At 44.5% G+C, this 19,417-nt stretch overlaps 1 protein-coding gene across 1 annotated transcript; it reads right to left on the bottom strand.

Annotated features, from left to right (window-relative positions):
* Positions 1-11,513: 11,513 nt before the first annotated feature.
* Positions 11,514-15,548, bottom strand: LOC130108358 (transmembrane and death domain protein 1-like). The gene is made up of 5 exons (XM_056275265.1): positions 15,479-15,548; positions 14,820-15,011; positions 14,355-14,474; positions 13,315-13,467; positions 11,514-11,836 (listed from the first exon to the last, which is right to left on the bottom strand). The coding sequence occupies exons 1-5, from the start codon at positions 15,546-15,548 to the stop codon at positions 11,514-11,516; spliced, it is 858 nt and encodes a 285-aa protein (XP_056131240.1).
* Between the last annotated feature and the right edge of the window lie 3,869 nt (positions 15,549-19,417).

Below are 19,417 nucleotides of genomic sequence, written 5' to 3'. Positions count from 1 at the left end.
TAAATATTCTGAAATATATGGTGGCGCAGTGGTTAGCACTGTCGCCTCACAGCAAGAAGGTCCTGGGTTCGAACCCCGGGGTTGGCCAACCTCGGGGGTCGTCCTCGGTGTGGAGTTTGCATGTTCTACCTGTGTGCGGTGGGTTTTCTCTGGGTGCTCTGGTTTCCCCCACCATCAAGAAGACATGCTTGTTAGGGTTAATACTCCCCCTGTCTGTGCCCTTCACTGAAGCATGGCAAGACAAACTGGAGTTGGTCCCTTGGCGCTGCATGGCGGCTGCCCACTGCTCCTAGCTACACAGCTAGGATGGGTTAAATGCAGAGTAATTTCCCCATGGGGATCAATAAATATAATTTTTAAAAAAAAAGGAGAACAGCGATTAACAGACATGAATATAAAATTTAATATGTTTGCGCTCATGCAATATCAGTATAAGTTTAGGCCTACTTTTCATTGTTATCATAATAATATAATAATGCCATGTTATTGTGTCATGCAATTACCCTTATCAGCAATGCTACCGGTAGAAAAACAATGTCCTTTGTGGAGTCGAACGATAATTACAATGAATTATCCAATGTTTTCAGCTAAATTCATTCTTAAGTCCCTGTAAATTGCAAATTCACTACAAAGCTAATTTCCCAGTGATTACAGATTCATTGACTATGATGGCTTAACAAAGTTTCTTCAGTAAGTTTAGGGCAGAAAAATTTATCCATGGAATTTGTTCACACGCCCAGTGGTTTTTACATTATCGAGACTAATTGCATGGTGTCATTGGGTATCTCCTTGTTGAGTCACGGGTCCTCATGTCTAGTGCTGGCCTGTCCTTATGGAGAGCCTCTCTCGGGGAAATATTCAGCAATGATGTTTCGGAATCGAGATTCAAAACCGGAGCGACCGAGTAACAAGCTGCGAGGAGAAATTTCATTACATGGCCGCTGCCCAAACAGGTTGTGTTGTGGGTGTTTGTAAGGCGTGTCTTTAGTAAGACCAAGAATCACCTCGGGGTCGGAGGATGACGGACCATCCCGAATGACCTGTGGATATTTGAATAACGTCTGTTTGATGTTGATCAAGCAACGACAGCGGTTGGTCCGCCGCATATTCATTTCATAAGCAAGCTCGTGTTGAGGGCGAATCTGTCCCGCTTCATTAACAAATCACTCTGCAGCCAAAGGATCATAAATCTTGACCGTGCAATTTCAGCAACATATATATCGTCTTCGGACAGGGTATGTTTACATAATTCTTGAGGGCAAATCTGACCACTGATAGTTAATTAATGTTGCCTTTTTTTTAATTCTAGAACAATTCCAGCAGCAATTACATCCAGCAAGAATGGAACATTCTCTGGTGATTAATTAAGGCATGTAAATATGGAGGCTGCCTCCGAGAAGAAGATTGTTAATTATTTAACCAAGCCGCAATTATTTCGAATACCGTTCAACCTGTGTGGCTTTTTGAAATGTTTATCACTCCTGGTTTCATGGAAGTTTCATGGAGATTTTGCATCCAACATACTCGCTTAATGTGATTATTTTGAAAGCGATTGACCTTCGCGGAATCATGCGATAAACAATTTAAGTGGATTACAAACGGCAAGAGTTTGAAATTGAGGTCCTGTAATGCATGGTCCCCAAGATAACTGCCGCTATCTACTGCAGAGGGGTTTGTGTGATGGATGGAAGAATGGATTGCAATTTCTGAACATATCATGTAAATCTAATCCTGGGAGCACGGGATAAATATTGAAGCAATTAAAATAGGAAAACTCTTTAGAGTGATAAACAGCACATTTGACCTTGCTCTTCACTCCGACGAAGTGAGCAAGCATGCAAACGAGGCACATACTGATTTGCAGTCATCGTGTAGGGGGGCGAAAATGTGAGAGACCGATTTGAGAATCATGATTTCAGTGTCTTATCATCTCATTAGCTCATTAAACAGAGCAGCAGGTATGCTGTATCTTCTCCTGTCTTATTATTAGATAGGGAAAAAAGCCAGTGTGATGAATACAGATAACAGCTTCTTGTTGGGCTTTCCAGCATCATCAGGAAAATTAGAACAGACCATTCAAAGCAATGCAGTGCTGTGCAACAGTGAAGGAAGTCGGCACGGAGGGAAGCCACATCACGCCTTGCAACACGTTATTATGGTTGCCGCGGGTGTTATTAGAGACCCATAATTCAGTAACTTCCACAGTTATTTCATTGATGTTATGAATGATGCATAGTAATTTATTGGGGCAAGTTAAATTAAAATGGGGGGTGGGGGGATTACTGACGCAGTATGAGGAGGACACACTGTGCAAATGACAACTGAGCTAAAAGTCTATTACTGATATATTTGTGTGACTCTCCAACAACTGATGCAACCCACATTTTTTCGATAAAACTCTCAGCTCTACACAACTTGGTAATATATGTACCACAACAAAATAAATCAAACAAACCTCCCTTTTTCTCCCCATTGTATCTGGCCAATTACCCCACTCTTCCGAGCTGTCCCGGTCTCTGCTCCACCCCCTCTGCTGATCCGGGGAGGGTTGCAGACTACCACGTCTCCTCCAGTACGTGTGGAGTTGCCAGCCGCTTCTTTTCACCTGACAGTGAGGAGTTTCACCATGGGAACGTAGCGTGTGTGGGGGGGATCATGCTATTTCCCCCAGTTTCCCCTCCCCCCGAACAGGTGCCCCAACTGACCAGAGGAGGCACTAGTGTAGTGACCAGGACACATACCCACATCCAGCTTCCCACCCGTAGACACGGCCAATTGTGTCTGTAGGGACACCTGACCAAGCCGGAGGTAACATGGGGCTTCGAACCGGCGATCCCCATGTTGGTAGGCAATGGAATAGACAGTCACGCTACCCGGACGCCTTAAATGTATACTTAAGAGTCAGTGGTAGGTGGTAACTTCGTTCTTGAGCTTCTTATTCTTCTTCCTCTTCTTTCGGCTTGTTCCCTGGTTTCCATGGGTCGCCACAACGGATTTGATAGTTTCCATCGGTACCCTGTGAGGGCACAGCACTGATGGCGGTCGTTGTTAACCCAGGTCTTGAGCGAGCCACTATGGTCTTGTCAATCTGCAGAGTGATTTGGCAAAATTTTACATCGGATGCCCTTCCTGACACAACCACTAACCCTATGGATGGGGACACAGGTAAAAGCGATGGATGCCATCCCAGTATTCATGGACTTGCACCCATTCCTGTCGCCATAACGTCATTCATGAGCTATATAGGCAAATATCTTTCAAATGGGGCATCATTTTCCTCCTTGTAAATATGTAATGTGGCACCATGTTTTAAATGATTATATACATCATATTGGAGATCAAGAAATGATGCTTTGGTAACACTTTCTATGACGCCCATGTCTATAATGCATTATAAACATACTTATAATGCATTATAATTTGCTTAAAGTGCCTTATAATTATAGTTATAAGCACTCATAAATATTCATAATGCTTTATAACAATAGTCATAACACATTATAATGCATTTTACAATGACTTATAAGGTGAAGTAGTCATAATGCTTCATCATTGCTGATCACTCGCTGATCAGCAAGGATGAATCTGTCTTTCAGTGCTCATCCTGAATCAGACCATGAAAACAAGTCGTATCAAACTGGTGCCCCTAGTTATCGTGTTTGGCTTCCAACAGCTAATTTACATAAATGCCACCCCAAAGTGTTGAATGTAATCGAATGAAGTCCCTCCTCATGTGTTATGTACAGGACAAACTGAGGGAATGTAATGGAACAAACAGGGAAATATACTGTATGTCTATATGGTTTGCATAGAGGACTTATTTTTCGTCTGTGTGAGAACTTGCTCTCATCCAACATTACAAAGCGACTAACAGAGCCTAGCACGCCAACTGCAGTCCACAAAGTCATCATGCTCAAAAAGCTTCTGGAGGCTGAGAAACAGAAATGCGTCTTGCAACAGGAGACCATTGCAATTCTCAAATCTGACAAAGCTTTCCTCCAGGACCGGCTGACAAAGAAGGAGGTCTTTATCCATGAGCTGATGAAGGGAAAAGCCTGAAGCATCTGGCGCAGGTTTGTGACAGGATAAAATTAAGAAATAAAACCATTAGTTATAATTTACTTTCACTATCTCTTCATGTAAAGTTGAATTAAGAGCAAATTGTTTCTTGTCTGCACCCATCCGTTTACATAGTTGTACTTCCACCCCTTATCACATATGATATCACATCTTCAATCAGGTTTGATGGGTTTACAAAGCCTTAATTTCACACACAGTGACAACTTAATTCCATTATTGGACAACTTAGATTCCATATTGTCTATGGAGAATGGTAAAGGTACTTGTTATACGGTATGTATAGGTACACTCTATTTGATCTTACAAATTTGATCTCGCCTTTATGAGGGCTATGCTTTGCCCTGCAGATTTAACTCCTCAGTTGAAGAGACTAAGGGCCAGATTAAATCATCAAAACTCTCATGTCTGCTGTCTAGACTGATTGGCTAGAATACAAGGTCTAGCCAATCACGGTCTAGATGGCAGACATGAGAGTTTTGATTTAATCCGGCCCTAAACTACTGAGGAGTTTGTATAATTACAAAGGAATGACTTCCTTGTTTTCAGCATAGATATCCACATCAGTCACAATATGAATCATTAGTAGTCATGTAAATATTTGATATAGCAAGAACATATGAATTGTACGTTCCAGTGTATGTCAATGTCTAATTCTTTGAATTGACCCCATGAGAGGGTCTCATTTGAATCTGCAGGTGTGAGGCCCCCAAGAAAGCCATCTCAAATCTGCATCACAGAAGACTCGGCTGAAGAATCGGATGCTAAGAGTCCTCTGCCCTTTCTGATTCTTCAGAAGGGGCAGTGGATCTGTCTTCCTAAAAAGGGCAAGTGTAATGGAAGAAACAGTTGGCTCTCAGAGACATGCAAAAGGTCCTACACCCAGAGATGTGTCGGATCACCGCAGTGTTAGAAGTGAGTACATGGCATAGCAGTCTGTTCTGTTGCCTATCAACACGGGGATCGCCGGATCGATTACCTGTGTTACCTTCGGCTTGGTCAGGCGCCTCTACAGACACAATTGGCCGTGTCTGTGGGTGGGAAGCTGGATATGGGTATGTGTCCTGGTTGCTGCACTAGCGCCTCCTCTGGTCGGTCGGGGCGCCTGTTCGTGGTGGTGGGGGGGCTGAGGGGGAATAATGTGATCCTTCCACGCGCTACGTCCCCCTGGCGAAGCTCTTCACTGTCAGGTGCAAAGAAGCGGCTGGCGACTCCACATGTATCGGAGGACACGTGGTAGTCTGCAGCCCTCCCCGGATCGGCAGAGGGGGTGGAGCAGCGACCGGGACGGCTCGGAAGAGTGGGATAATTGGCCAAGTACAACTGGGAGAAAAAAGGGGGAAAATCCCCCCCTCCCCAATAAAAACTAAATAAAAAAAGTGAGTACATGACAGTCACATCAGCTGGACCCCACAGTGTTGTTTGTGTTCTCTGGTATTCCCTCGGATTATGTCCATGTAGTGATTTAATAGTAGGCCTCGTTCTGCCTTGTCTTGTTTTTTTGTTTTGTTTTTTTTGTTGTTTTTTTTGCACTTTCAAGAAGCACTAGAACATTGAAATTGTGTGTGTATGGGCGAATCAAATTCAGGGGCAATTAAAGAATGGTTAAATGACGAAAAAAAAAGATTTAATAGCAGGAGTACATTGATGACAGTAATGTCAATTGATTATATGTCATTTCTAAATGTGTAGCCTGTTTGATTTAACGGCGCCTTTTTCCTTCAGTGAGAAACACCAGAGGCATCCTGTCAACACACATGAAGGCACTTCAAGCGTTCCAAGATCGAAAGCCCATGAACAATGTGTTCGAATCCGCTGATGTTGACTGGAGTACCATCGCCATGACGTCTGCGATGGCTGGGCTAAAAATGGCAGAAGTGTTCAGCGCCTTTGCCTCCCTGGAATGACAGAGTGGAGAAGTGATCCACTTTCATCGACAGAAGTCGCTCAGCGATGACCATCGAGATGAAAGAAAAGATCAAAAAGATGAAAGCTGATGATGAGCTGCTACCCTCTGCCACTTCACTGTGAATGTGCTCTCTCGCCCTCTCTCTCTTGCTCTGTCTCGCCCTCTCTCTCGCTGTCTCTCTCTCTCACCCTCTCTCTCTTGCTCTGTCTCGCCCTCTCTCGCCCTCTCTCTCTCGCTCTCTCGCCCTCTCTCTCTTGCTCTGTCTCGCCCTCTCTCTCTCTCTCTCTCTCTCTCGCTCTCTCGCCCTCTTTCTCTTGCTCTGTCTCGCCCTCTCTCTCTCTCTCTCTCTCTCGCTCTCTCGCCCTCTCTCTCTTGCTCTGTCTCGCCCTCTCTCTCTCTCTCTCTCTCGCTCTCTCGCCCTCTCTCTCTTGCTCTGTCTCGCCCTCTCGCCCTCTCTCGCTCTCTCGCCCTCTCTCTCTTGCTCTGTCTCGCCCTCTCTCTCTCTCTCTCTCTCGCCCTCTCTCTCTCTCTCAGAATTCTTTCAGGTATTGTAGATATTATTAGTAATCAGGTGTTATTATAATTCGAGTCAATTTAGTGTTTAAATAAGTTAAATGTAAATGTGCGTCATTCATTTGTTCATCAAAAAGTTGTCAAATTGGAGTACTCAATTCATCATGTTATGACCTGTTAAACAAATAAATTAATTTTACAACATTTTGAGTTCTTGCATAGATTTAATGATGCATATTTTTTTCACTTAAAGCAAACAATGGCATTATAAAGTGATTATAATGTATTAAAATTATGAGAATTATAATACACTATGATCCTTTTAAAAAATGTCAGTTACCAGCAAGTATGAAGCATTATAACCCTTGACCTTATAAGTCATAAAATGCTTTATGTGTTATTACTATTGTTATAAAATATTTATGAGTGCTTATAACTATAATTATACAGTGCTTTAAGCAGATTATAATGCATTATAAGTATGTTTATAGTGCATTATAGCCATGGGTGTCACAGAAGATGTTACTGATGTTTTTATTCACATTTTGACAGAAGAATGAATCGGAACGTGTGTGAAGTCCCGTAGTACTTGTGAGGCTTTTCACGATACTTTACCAGGAAACTTTGTGAAAAATGATTGACTACAGTGTCTACATTGTCCTGGGTTGGTATTGAGTGCAGGACCTTTGCATGTTCCCCTTCTTTCTACCCCATGTTTCCTGTTTCTCTTCACTTAGCTCTATAATAAAGGCTACAATTGCACACAAAAAAAAAAATTCTCAGAAGACCAGTCTTGTCCCTACCTCACGTTCACTACAGACTGGCACAATTGACAACCTAACTGTAAAGGAAAAAAGGAAAACCAAGTTAATAATTAGCCATGCCTATGAAATACACACTCCACCCCAACCCCCCACCCACTGCTGAATTATTTTGAAGGTATTTCTTGTCATTTTCAATGATGCTACTACTTGCCTGGGCGAGTATGGGCCCAGAATTGTTAGACAGTAAATTATAGTTCTTGAAATTTATTGCCACAGCCTGTACATTAAAATACAACTTATCTCCATACATAGTTACATATACACATACGTGTAGACATCCAAACACTCACACATGGATCCACAGTTACAATTACATGCACGGCAACCACAGCACAGTGGTGCACTGTTGCCAGACAGCAAGAAGGTCCTGGGTTCGAACCCCAGGCTCTCTCTCTCTCTTCTGTGTGGAGTTTGCATGTTCTCCCCATGTCTGCAAGGGTTTCTTCCAGGTGCTCCGGTTTCCTCCCACCAACAAAGAGACATGCATGTTAGGGTTACTACCCCTGTCTGTGGCCCCGAGCAAGGCAATGGAAAGAAGAACTGGAGTTGGCCCCGGGGTGCTGCACGGCGGCTGCCCACTGCTCCTAGCTATAGTGTCTGATGGGATGGGTTAAATGCAGAGGGTGAATTTCCCCACGGGGATTAATAAAGTACATTTTATCTTATATTGCATACTATAGCCATACAGACATGACACTGAGTGGGACATGGGCACACAGGTACAGACAAAAGCGGATAGACGACAGCTCTGCTCCACCTGTATCACAACCAGAATACCTTTCTGGAATATTTCTCAGAAAACCCCAGTATAGATTTTCACATTCATAATTTTCAAGGTAGCTGTTACTTCTCGCCCCGGGTTGCTGTAATGACTTTTCACAGCCACAGGATGACACTGTGGCTTTATCTGTACACCCATTGTTCTCGGCTGACTGATCAGCAATGAGAACTTGGGAGAAGTGTCAACTTTCCCCCAAAGGAAACCATATGAAAGAAAAGTTGTGAAAGCTGGGGCTGAGGCGATTAAAAGAACGTCCGTCCATCCATCCATCCATCCATCCATTATCCAGACCGCTTATCCTGCTCTCAGGGTCGCAGAACGTATGACTTTAAAAGAGCTGGTGCTGTTTGTGATCTTGTTTCCTGTGATCTATATATATATATATATATATATATATGGGTGTGTGTGTATGTATGAGCACATATATTGAGCGAAGGGAGAGTGATGGCTGAGTGGGACTGCGAGCACCTCGGCGGCCCCGCGGATGAATGAACATGCAAATGCAGGGAGGGGAAAGTTAAAGCCTTTAGTGACACTAAGCACACCCTGGAGGCCCCGGTCCAGAATGCTCAGCCTCGGCACATCAAGGACACAACTCTGTCTGAGCATCCCCTTGGCGCGTATCATACCCGGTCCATCTACATTTTTTATCCAGACACGCGTTTGGCTCGCTATGCGGGGCTGAGCCGGTGACAGGAGACAGATGTGCTCTCCTCAGACAATCCAGTTTGATAAGCCGCTGCTCTGCAATTGCGGGAAGAAATAACAAAAGGGGAAGGGGGGGGAAAAAAAGAGGAAAATTGAAAGACACCCTGCTTTACATGAGAATGCACGGGCCTGGAAAGCGTCAACTCACATGTTGGCTGCGCCTTTGCTGTAAATGTCAATTTCATGTCGGCTTCTTTCTCTATTCACCCATGGCGTCTGTGATTGCTTCATCCCTTTGCACGGGAATCATTAAAGATGACAGCTTGAGCTGTTCTAGTGCTTCTATAAATGAAATGCATCTAAGAGGACCAGACCCCCCGTACACACACGTGTGAGGGTAAAGCTCTACTTCACAGATGATGAAACCGCACCATCTGCACCTACATGAAAGAATCCGAAACCTTTATTCACCGAGGACGTTTCAGAACCGACAGAAATTGCGTTTGGCACATTGCTCACAAAAAAAAAAAAAACGATATGCGAAAACAAGCAGCACCAGATAGCTTGGATGAATCTGCCTAAAAATTGCACATTGCATAAACAAATGGTGTCTGGTATGGCTCAGCGGGAAGGTATCGGCGTCACACAGCTCTGTCTCTTCCTCTAGCTGAGACGCGCTTCCTGGTGGGTCCTTGGCTGTACCGGGTATTGTCGACCCCGTGACGAAGGCCCAGTCTGGCACGATGTTCCCGTGTTGCCGTTCAGGCGTGCAGCAGTCTGGCTTCCCTTTTCCGCTGGTTAGAGTGACGCAAGTAGACCCGCAGCAGGTGAAGCTGTCATAGTCGGCACCTGCGGGATGCTAACAGCCAGCAGGAGGAGACTGGAGAAGGAGCAGCGCAAGTCTCAAAGACCCGCGCTACGCCACCTGGGAAGCTTTGTGGTGAAGGTGAAACACAAACTGCAGTAAGGTGACTTTTTGTATTTGTTACCGACTTGGTTTAATGTCACAGGACAGATGTCAATACATCCTACATCTGACCAATCAAGAAAAAAACAAAAACAAAACAAGAAATGTATTCGATATTTTATGGATGCTGACGGTGAACCAGTGTACTTTCTACTTTACCACCTTTCGGATCATCTGGAGTTGTATTTATTTGTTTATTTATCCCCCCCCCCCCATTTTCTCTCAAATTGTATCCGGCCATTTACCCCACTCTTCCCGAGCCGTCCCGCTCGCTGCTCCACCCCCTCTGCTGGTCTGGGGAGGGCTGCAGACTACCACATGCCTCCTCCCATACAGGTGGAGTCGCCAGCCGCTTCTTTTCACCTGACAGTGAGGAGTTTCGCCAGGGGGACGTAGCGCATGGGCGGGTCACGCCATTCCCCCCAGTCCCTCCCCCCCAACAGGCGCCCCAGCCGACCAGAGGAGGGGCTAGTGCAGCGACCAGGACACATACCCACATCCGGCTTCCCACCTGCAGACACTGCCAATTGTGTCTGTAGGGGCGCCCGACCAAGCCGGAGGTAACATGGGGATTTGAACCGGCGATCGCCGTGTTGGTAGGCAACGGAATAGACCGCCACGCCACCCAGACACCCCTCCCAGATCATCCGGAGTTTTAATCTCTGTAAATTCAAGTTCAAATCCGTACCTTCTCGGCCCGGTCATAGCGTTGCGCATAGACTTCTCCTCACTTGGCACTATAATCTTTTTAAATGTTGATTTATAGACTAATTGTCAGTAATGGCTTCTTAGCGCGAGTCTTAATTCAAGCTGCCTGGCTTCTGAAGCATATTAGGCCAGATTTGTACAATGAAGTAATTAGTTCATTTAAGAAGAAGAAAGTAGGTAGCGATAGAGCGAGAAGAGGAACAAGGAGAGCAAACTCCAGTGTCATAGGGGTATTCAGTTTCTTGCTAATATGAAAGTGTTCGTTTTAGCAGAATATGTCAGATGGCCTTGTTATGAGCCACATTTTTCTCTTAATCAAATCATGCACATGTCCGAAAACCTTTTTGTACCATGGAAATTTTTATTGACTGTTAATAGTGTAGCCAGTTGTTAGACCCCCATTAGGTCTTTTCTATTCTATTTCATGTATCAAGTCATGTAATTTTGGCAAGAATCCTTGATAATACACACCTGTGAAAAAATTTAACTCCGTATTTTCCTGTTTCCCTGTGTTTTCCACAATTTCCTCCGGATTTTGTCACCTTCCAGAAAGCTGCCATCATAACCAAGTGCGTTTCATTGTCCGCTAGAATTGTCATTGTTATTAGTCTTTTGGATTGCCTGTGGACATATCAGCAGGCTCTGGAGAAGCGGGTGCCAGGCTGGATAATTAGTTGTTTTTCGACGCCAGACGGGCACGCTGCCGTCACTTGGAGGGGAAATAGAAAGTGGCATCACTATCAGAGTAGCACCGGAACAACCTTTGGTGTGAAGGCTGGGTTCCAGCGCATCTGTCACACAACTAGTCATCTACCCTCTGGCAAGGCAATAATGCTTATCACACTAGAAAAACACAGCATGGATAATTACTTTATCTGAAACTGTATTATCCTTGTCATATTTTATCATAATTACGTGCGGTATCCTGGAATCAGTATTGACCATTTGCTTTGGCTCTGTTGGTTACTTTGGACAAAGATTTCATCAGAACAACAAGATAAAACAAAACAACAACCCCTGTCTTTTACTTTACCTTTATTTCGTATTTTTTAACTAGCAAGAGAACTTGGCCCCCTAACTTCCCGATTATGCAACCCGCGACCTCCCGGCCGGCCTGCCACAAGCCGCCCCTCTGCACAACCCATCTGCTGCCACGGACTTCTGGCTGGACCGGCTGTGGTGCCTCACAAATGAACCCCCTGTCGCACTGGGGTGACCGCTCAGTTGGTTCCTCTGAGCGAGTCGGATGATTAGGAGTAGGATAAAAACACCCATGAGCGAGGTTCCCCCGAAGCCCAGCAGGAGACCATAGAGCAGCGGCCATGCTCTGTGCAGCAGCCCCCCGTGCTTCTGTGGGACGGGCATCCGCTCAATGATCAGATCCAGGTCGCTCCATGTCAGATCCCTTACTGGCAAATACAGATATGTTATCAGCACAAAATGCGTGTGCGTGCGTGCATACACACACACACGCAGACACCAAAACAGGACGGGCACACCACCACCTCACAAGCCGAGGGAGCATCACTGCTGCTTCCTCTGTTTTGTTGGTTTCCTTATCTCGTTTTTAAGTTTTAACCTTTTAAGTTTTAACTTGGGTTAGAGTGCCCAAGAGAGAACGAGTAAGAAAAAAAGAAACTGACAGGTGATAATTACATTTTTGGATTTGCGGGTGTCCAGGGAACAAATACACCTCATATAGCGAGGGTGTTGATGTTTAGAAATAATGAGTTGGAAGCATGCCCACGGCCACCAAATCTAATCTGGTATCTCATCGAAACACTTAATAGATGTAGGCTATAGCCAAACATGACCACCATTTATCTTTCTGATAGTCTCCGGAGGGACAGCCTAAATATCCTCACTTAACATTTACTCTGCAGGACATGGTTTGTGAAACACAATATTTGGGCAGGTTAGAGGCCACACATGTCTGCTGTTTGCTTTAGCCACCCGAACCAACAGGACATTTTTTTTACTGTCGCAACAGTCCTGCAGGAGGTACGAGGAATTTATTTAAAGCATATTATGGCTTTTACACTTCCTACGTGAACATTGTCCAACAATGTTTTCTTCAAAGTGGTGTGCACACATAAAAAAAAAAGAGGTCATAAACAGCTAGCCCCCCGAAGTTGTCACAGCAGCAGCCATTAAAGTACGGGAAGCCGTGTTTGAAATGAAACTAGCACAGTTGGCGTGACTGCAACTGCAGCTGTAAGTGTTCGATGTGTGTTGTAAGAGACAGGATCGTGCACCACAGAGTGACCGTACCTTTTCTGCAAAAGGATCGTACCTTTTGTCTTGTTGCATGCTCAGGTCAGAAAATCAAAGAATGTTGAATCAGTTCATCTGGACACAACATGTATTGGCATACGTTTCATCACTCAACCAAGTGACCCCTTCAGTCTATAAACTGGCTGCAGGTATCCCCACCCCTTATAAAGGGGCCAGGACTCCACAGTCTACACCCATCTACAGACCAGTGGCCATTCTTTCAAGGATGAGGATGTGCACATCCTTGATAGGGGGGGCCGCTGGTTTGAACAGGGAGTCAAGAGGCCATCTATGTGAAGAGGGAACGACCATCCCTGAATCGAGGGGAGGGCCATCATATAATGCTGTGATTGCAAACATTCCCAAATACTCTGAGAATAGTACACATGGCCATTGAAGCTCTAGTTAATAGTCACACCCATATTTGCATATGAAGCTGGTCGTTGGTTTCAGTCGTTATGCCACTGTATTGTCTATAAGGGTGGGGATACCTGCAGTCAGTTGAGACTGAAGGTGTCAGTCGAGTGATGAAACATATCTGTTAATAAATGTTATATTTAGATGAACTGATTCAGCCTTCTTTGACTGTACCTTTTCTGCAAAATGACCGTACCTTTTCTGCGTTGGGCCTTCTGGCGGACAAACCGATGGTTCTCTTTCTCCGTTTGGGCTGATGGGATCTTGTAATTGCTCCCGTGTTTGTGGTAGTCTTCAACATAGCGTTTCAGACTCAGGGTTTTGTCCTGGTTGATGTTCTTCCCCACTTCTGTGTATAGACATGGCATCAGACCTATGATTTTTTGTTGTTGATTGATTTAAAGTTAAATATAGCAGTTTTCTTTATCATGCAAACTTTGGTCCGGCAGAAATGAATGCTGTTCCTTGAGTTTGACTAAATGAACTGCAAATCACAGATGGTGCTAATTTCTTTCCTAACTCAGACCCAGTGTCTGGTAATAACTGCATTGAGCATCCTCTCACCCCCTCTTTTCAAGGCATTTACAGCTTTCAGTGAGTTGCCACCACTGTCTCTCCCTCTTCCCAATATTAAAACTCATGTCTGCCCGTCCCCACTTTTCTTTTTCCTGCTCCAACACAGCTGATGAAAGGAGCAGATGGTTTGTTCTGAGGCTGGTGTCAGCTCCACCGAGTCTTCTGTCAGATCATTTACACCTCCCTCCATCCAACGCCACTGGGCTGTGGAGTCTTCTTCCACAACAGACCACAGCACATGCCAGCGACCGGCATTGTGCAAAATGTGCCACTTTTGAAGTTCTAATTAAAATAAATCTCAAAGTAATGAAGCAATTATACAGTGTTGTAAAAGTTTTGAGGAGGGCTACTTGACTGAAATAAACCAATTTTGAAAGTATACACTACAGTGTGCACAAAATGAGCCCTTGTTCCAATTTCCCTGTGTCGAGGGACTCTACTCATACTCTTGCTATGGTGTCTGCTCCTGAGATTTGCTGTAATCAACAACACCCTACTGTACACAGAAACGAAATTAGTTCAACTAGAATCCCGAGACATTCTTAGCACCGCATAAAACCATCCTGTGCAAAAATGGACAGAAATACGTTATCGCAAATGCTGTTGCAATTTGTAACGCATTAATCGTTTCCCCGTCTCTCCTAGCTTATTGTTTCTCACCAACGGCGATGTCTGTCCTGCCGATGTGCTGCAGGGCACGAGCGAGCCTGTCGTAGTAGATCTGCTCACCGTTCTTCAGCAGCCAGTCTGTCAGGGCCATTCGGCACTGTGACTCCCTGTCTAGAAAACACAAAACATATGGCCCTGTGACAAGACAGGCTTTTGACAGTCGCCACACTGCTCGAACCTCATCACACTAAGTCAGGCATGGGGAAAAAACAGACTGATTTTATCCCTTGGTTGGCTCTCGCAGGCAATGACTTGAAAATGCTCTTTGAATTTTTTGCCCATTTTACACACTCCATAGCACACATTTACTAAATGCCAATTTCTGGCATTTAGTAGAACATTCTGGTCTTTTCATTTTCGAATCGCCAGACTTGTAACACCTTGGGAAAAAGCAGATAAATGACATTAAGTGTCTAAAGTGACAAAGGTCATGTCCGATGATGGCTGAGTGCCTACCAGCAGCAAAAGAGGTGTCTCTCCTGACTCGAGATTTGAGGTCTAGCTGGTTGTTCTCGGGTGACAGGCGCTGGAGGTGCTGGAAGATGTCCTCCTCCAGGTGAGACAGAGCTCCCAGGAGATTCTCACACTCCTTAGACGTCAGCAGCTCCACCAGACGCTCCACCTGATGGCTTCCGATGTCTTCTGCCACTGAAGGGCCAGAATAGACAATACCAACTATACTGGTACACCGACTATGATCTTTAAGGAAACAGCAGTTGTTTGCCCAGTTGCACTGTAGCAATAGGTAGCTTTTATTCATCACAGCAGACACCTTCTGTGTAGTGCAGCACGAAGACTACCCCTATGCACTTACAAGGACGGTCATGGCAGGTAGTAATTGCAGTTATAGAAGCTTAGTGCTATGCTACACAAGACTATGGCAGCACGGCTTTTGCTGTCAATTAGCACATCTTACTCGTGTGCTGTGGAGCTGTCATTTTATCCTCCTAAGCTGTGAAAAATAAAGACTACATAATCAGCGTTTCACATCGGGGAACAGAGCAACCTGTACATTAACACTCGACAGCTGTGTTTGACTTGTCGGCATGCTAGCCGATGAAGTCCTGTTAAGATTTAAATGTAAATGCGGGTGCAGCGAGAACCTCTGCTCTCACCTGTGTCCTCCCCTACGGTCGATGTGAGGAGCAGAGGGGTCGTAAAGACGATAAATTCAACGGCTCTCATGTCCCGTCGTGAAGTGTTTTCCACTGCGATGGCCAGTTATGCAAATTATTGCCAGTTTGTTTTCAAAAGATTCAGACGATCCGGAATTTGTTGAAATATCAACAGTGGAATTGTTTTCACAGCCAACCGTCCTTTGGAACACTCAAGCCTATCACGTTTTGATGTAATTATGGATTTATTAATTAGTGGTTTATTTTTCTTATCACAGACCAAATTCACTTATGTTTATATGGTGATAAGAATGGGGATGTTTGTTTATGTGTTTACCGTCTGGCTTTTATTTGCTCCTTAATAGTACATGTAAGCACAGAATTACAAGGATCATATTGTAATTACAAACTTGTTGAGGCAACAACACGCACGACAAGGCTTAATACCCACATCTATTGTATATTATTACACTGTAGTCTTCTGAACTGCAAGACAGTTATGGGAGCGTCGCCCCCAATGATATCTCGACTTGCACAGTGGCTCCACTTTCCACAGTGTTTTAGTAATGCGTGACAGGCCGGCGTTGCTCCCTGTGCAAAAGCAGTGCACATGAAAGCCTGTCATTGTTTAGAAACTCAAATACTTTCTGAACAGTTGGGGGGGGAAATGCACGCCATGTCAATGAGAGTAAGAGAGTTCATCTATCTTTATATGAGAGGACCCACAAACCATCACCATGGGCCAGATATTTGATGCTCTGCTCTTTGGTACTATTGCTTCATTTTCAAAAGGGTCTGCAAAGGGAAATTGATTGGAAGCAACCAAAACAAAACAGATCCCACCAGCGACGTGACGCATTCACAAACATCTACATACACTGCTCTTGTTTTATTCCAAGCCTCTATTGAGCTGAAAGGCTTTATGCAGACTAGAGCTAGTTGAAAGACGCTGCAGCTAAACAGCCGTTTGAAATTCTTTTGAAATTTCACAAAATTTTTTTTTATAACAGAGCAAAAACCGCATATGGGATGTGTATCTGTCACACGCCGCACTGTGTGGCGTGATGCACGTGCAGCGGTTTGAAAATGGAATATTAAACGAAGACCCCAGGCACAACAGATGCATGCAATGGCAGAGCATTCACAACAGCATACATTAAAGAATAGTATTTGCCTTTTCGTTCTTGGATGTGTGCTACAAGAGAGGATGGTGCAGGGACGTAGCGGCGTTGCATCCCTTGAACGGGAAGAAACGCGTTTAAAGACATTATGGTATGGGTTAGAGAGTGACGGCATGTTTGAAATTGATAATGAAACTTGGCAAACCCTCCCAATTCCACAGCGAGTTTTTGTTTGCTTCACCGTTAAGGTTATTTGTGTGGGCCATGTCTGATTTCTGCATGTCGGATAATGAAAAAAATCATGTTCTGGGGTTGAGCAGTTATTGGGGTGTGGGGTGGTGTACCGGGCAATGTTGCATATGTAGAAAGACAAGACACAGTTCACAAGGTCAGATTTATTCATATCACTGAGCCACTTTCCACTGTTGTACCAGTATCATTGTGACTTATGCTATACACTTTGTGTCTCAAGTATAGATAAATACATGAACACACAAACATACACGCAATACCTCTTACCTGTTTCAGAAATGGAAGTCATACTACAGTAGTGTTACCTAAAAGATACAACTTAGGTCGGAACAATTTTCATCGCTGGCTTGACTTCGGACCCAGATGATCTCTGATATTCTCAATATTATCTTACGAAGCTATATCCCCATGTCTCCTACACTTCACACCACTGAAATCTGGCTGAGCAGAGACACAGACTCCGGTGGAATGAAGGATGGAACACATGGAATTTTCTTGCAGACAGGACGAAACAGTTGTCTGAAATAAGAAACAAAAAAAATGTCAAATGTAGAAAAAGTCACACAGCTTTATTCAACTCTGATCCCGGCATTTGATGTTTCTCCTGTTTCTCCCACCGAGACATGCCAAGATAAGCTCCTATGTACTCTCCGCAGCAGCACTTCTATTATGCAAGGCCTTAAACTTCACTTCCTATGTTAAGCTCCTGACCCGTGCACCTGGTGCAGAGTGAACGCATGGGACTGTATGATTTATGAGGAAGCCCGGGAGGGCGAGGGGGCGGAAAGAAATTGAAACAGGGATTGGAACCAGGTCTCACCCTGTGCTTGTTTTTGAGTCTGAACCAGAGCCTGAGCGAGACCAGGCCTGCCCTCCTCTTTGGCTGCAGGGGCTTCAGGCCGCAGTTGACATCCTGGGTCTGGCAAACAAGCACAGCCCTGAGCTGAGTGGCTGTTTAGTCATCACTTATGCAATCCGACTACAGCCCACCCCGAGCCTACCACCCCAGCCAGCCTCTCTATCTGTCTGTTTCAGAGTTTCCCTCACGGGGAAACACACCAACTCAACACTGGCTGGCTCTTCACTCAACATACCTACACATATGCTTTTCTCCTCCCATATGTTACCCTCCATCACACTCCTAGACTTGCACACAACTCCACATGACTCTGTCACAGTTGCCCACCCTGAAAACTTTTAGTTCTTCCAAGTCTCAGTTGATGTTAAGCATGACTCTTTAGGTTCTCAAATAACTTAAACGATCAGCTATGTTTTGTTTTTGCAAAAGGTTACTGCTAGGTAATGAGCGATACGGCTGTTGGTAAAGACAAGCTTGTCATCGGACATATTTAGTAGCCGAGAAATAAGGATCCTTCCCCTGTGCATGGAAATCTCAGTTTACTTGAAATGCACCACTCACCTTTTTTTTCTCTCTTTTAATTCCCCAGTGATTATGCAGTGGCAGGTTGGAAAACCGAAACTCGATAATACTTAGAAGGTTTAAAAAAATAAACCTTGATGAGATGTGGCAGACACAACTGACAAGGCGCTATCCGTCTTCTCTCTGACTTTTTTCCTCAATACCTGATCCAGGTATTGGTATTTTAGAGGAGTGCGAGGACCAATGGGATACAAGGTCCTGAGCCGGACCACCCCCTTCTCAGCAACAGAGCGCAGACACACCCTGCAATGTGGTGTTTTACTGCCAAGACTCGACAGAAAGGAATACGGTAATAAACCGGAGGAAATAAATCAGCGGGGTGGTGGTAATGACTGGAACCATGTCGCAAGTTTTATAAAAGTGAGTCCAACTCAAAATCATGGCCAGCGGTTCACATAGCTTTTGTGAAATGGTACCGCCTCTTCGACAGACTCGAGAGGAGACTCCAAGGAAAATACAATGTCAAATATGGAACAAGGGGATAGTATCTCATTTTCCACCGCACAGCCCCCAATATATATATATATATATATATATATATATATATATCCCGCACAACCCTAATGGTCATTCAAAGTACTTGATGGGCTTCTAAACAGCGACGTACTCGGGAACTTGTTTCATTATCTAGAGGAAACTATTCCCCAATAAGCCGGAGCTTTTCCGTTGCATTTCAGAACCCCTCTAAATTCGTTTTCATATCAACTCTCATGGCAATATGTGAGAGATAATTGCCTACCATTTGTGAAGAGGAATAATTTTGGTCTTTGTAATTAGTCACATTGCTGAATGTTCTACCTCTGAGCGGCGTTCATCCCTAGTATTATTATAATCCACATGGAAATGCGATATTATCATAATAATTCAACAATGCAGTTAACAGAGTCTGCCTCGAGGCTATTCATGCTGTCTTGTAACTTTTTTTTCCTCCTCCGGCATAACCTTAATTTCTTTAAAAAAAAAAAACTTAAAAAAACCCGCCCCGTTTTCTCTTTAGCGAGCAACTTTGCAGCTCTCTGCCATGGCTGCAAGAACATCTCTCCTTTCACCTTAAATGAGAAAAGGGTCGACACCCAACATCCCTCACCGTGGCAAAGGCTGTGGCTCTTTGAAAAGCATTCCTAC

The sequence above is a fragment of the Lampris incognitus genome, chromosome 2 (assembly GCF_029633865.1).
Source record: "Lampris incognitus isolate fLamInc1 chromosome 2, fLamInc1.hap2, whole genome shotgun sequence".
Taxonomy (NCBI): Eukaryota; Metazoa; Chordata; class Actinopteri; order Lampriformes; family Lampridae; genus Lampris; species Lampris incognitus.
This window is presented reverse-complemented; position numbering and strand designations above follow the sequence as displayed.

What these genes read in the sequence shown, in the direction of transcription:
- LOC130108358 (XM_056275265.1), bottom strand. Translation starts at nt 15,548, where the DNA reads ATGAGAGCCGTTGAATTTATCGTCTTTACGACCCCTCTGCTCCTCACA. An exon ending in GACCGTAGGGGAGGACACAG is followed by an intron (nt 15,012 to 15,478) that starts GTGAGAGCAGAG and finishes CTGGCCCTTCAG; the next exon opens with TGGCAGAAGACATCGGAAGC. An exon ending in GAAGGCCCAACGCAGAAAAG is followed by an intron (nt 11,837 to 13,314) that starts GTACGGTCATTT and finishes TGTATTTGCCAG; the next exon opens with TAAGGGATCTGACATGGAGC.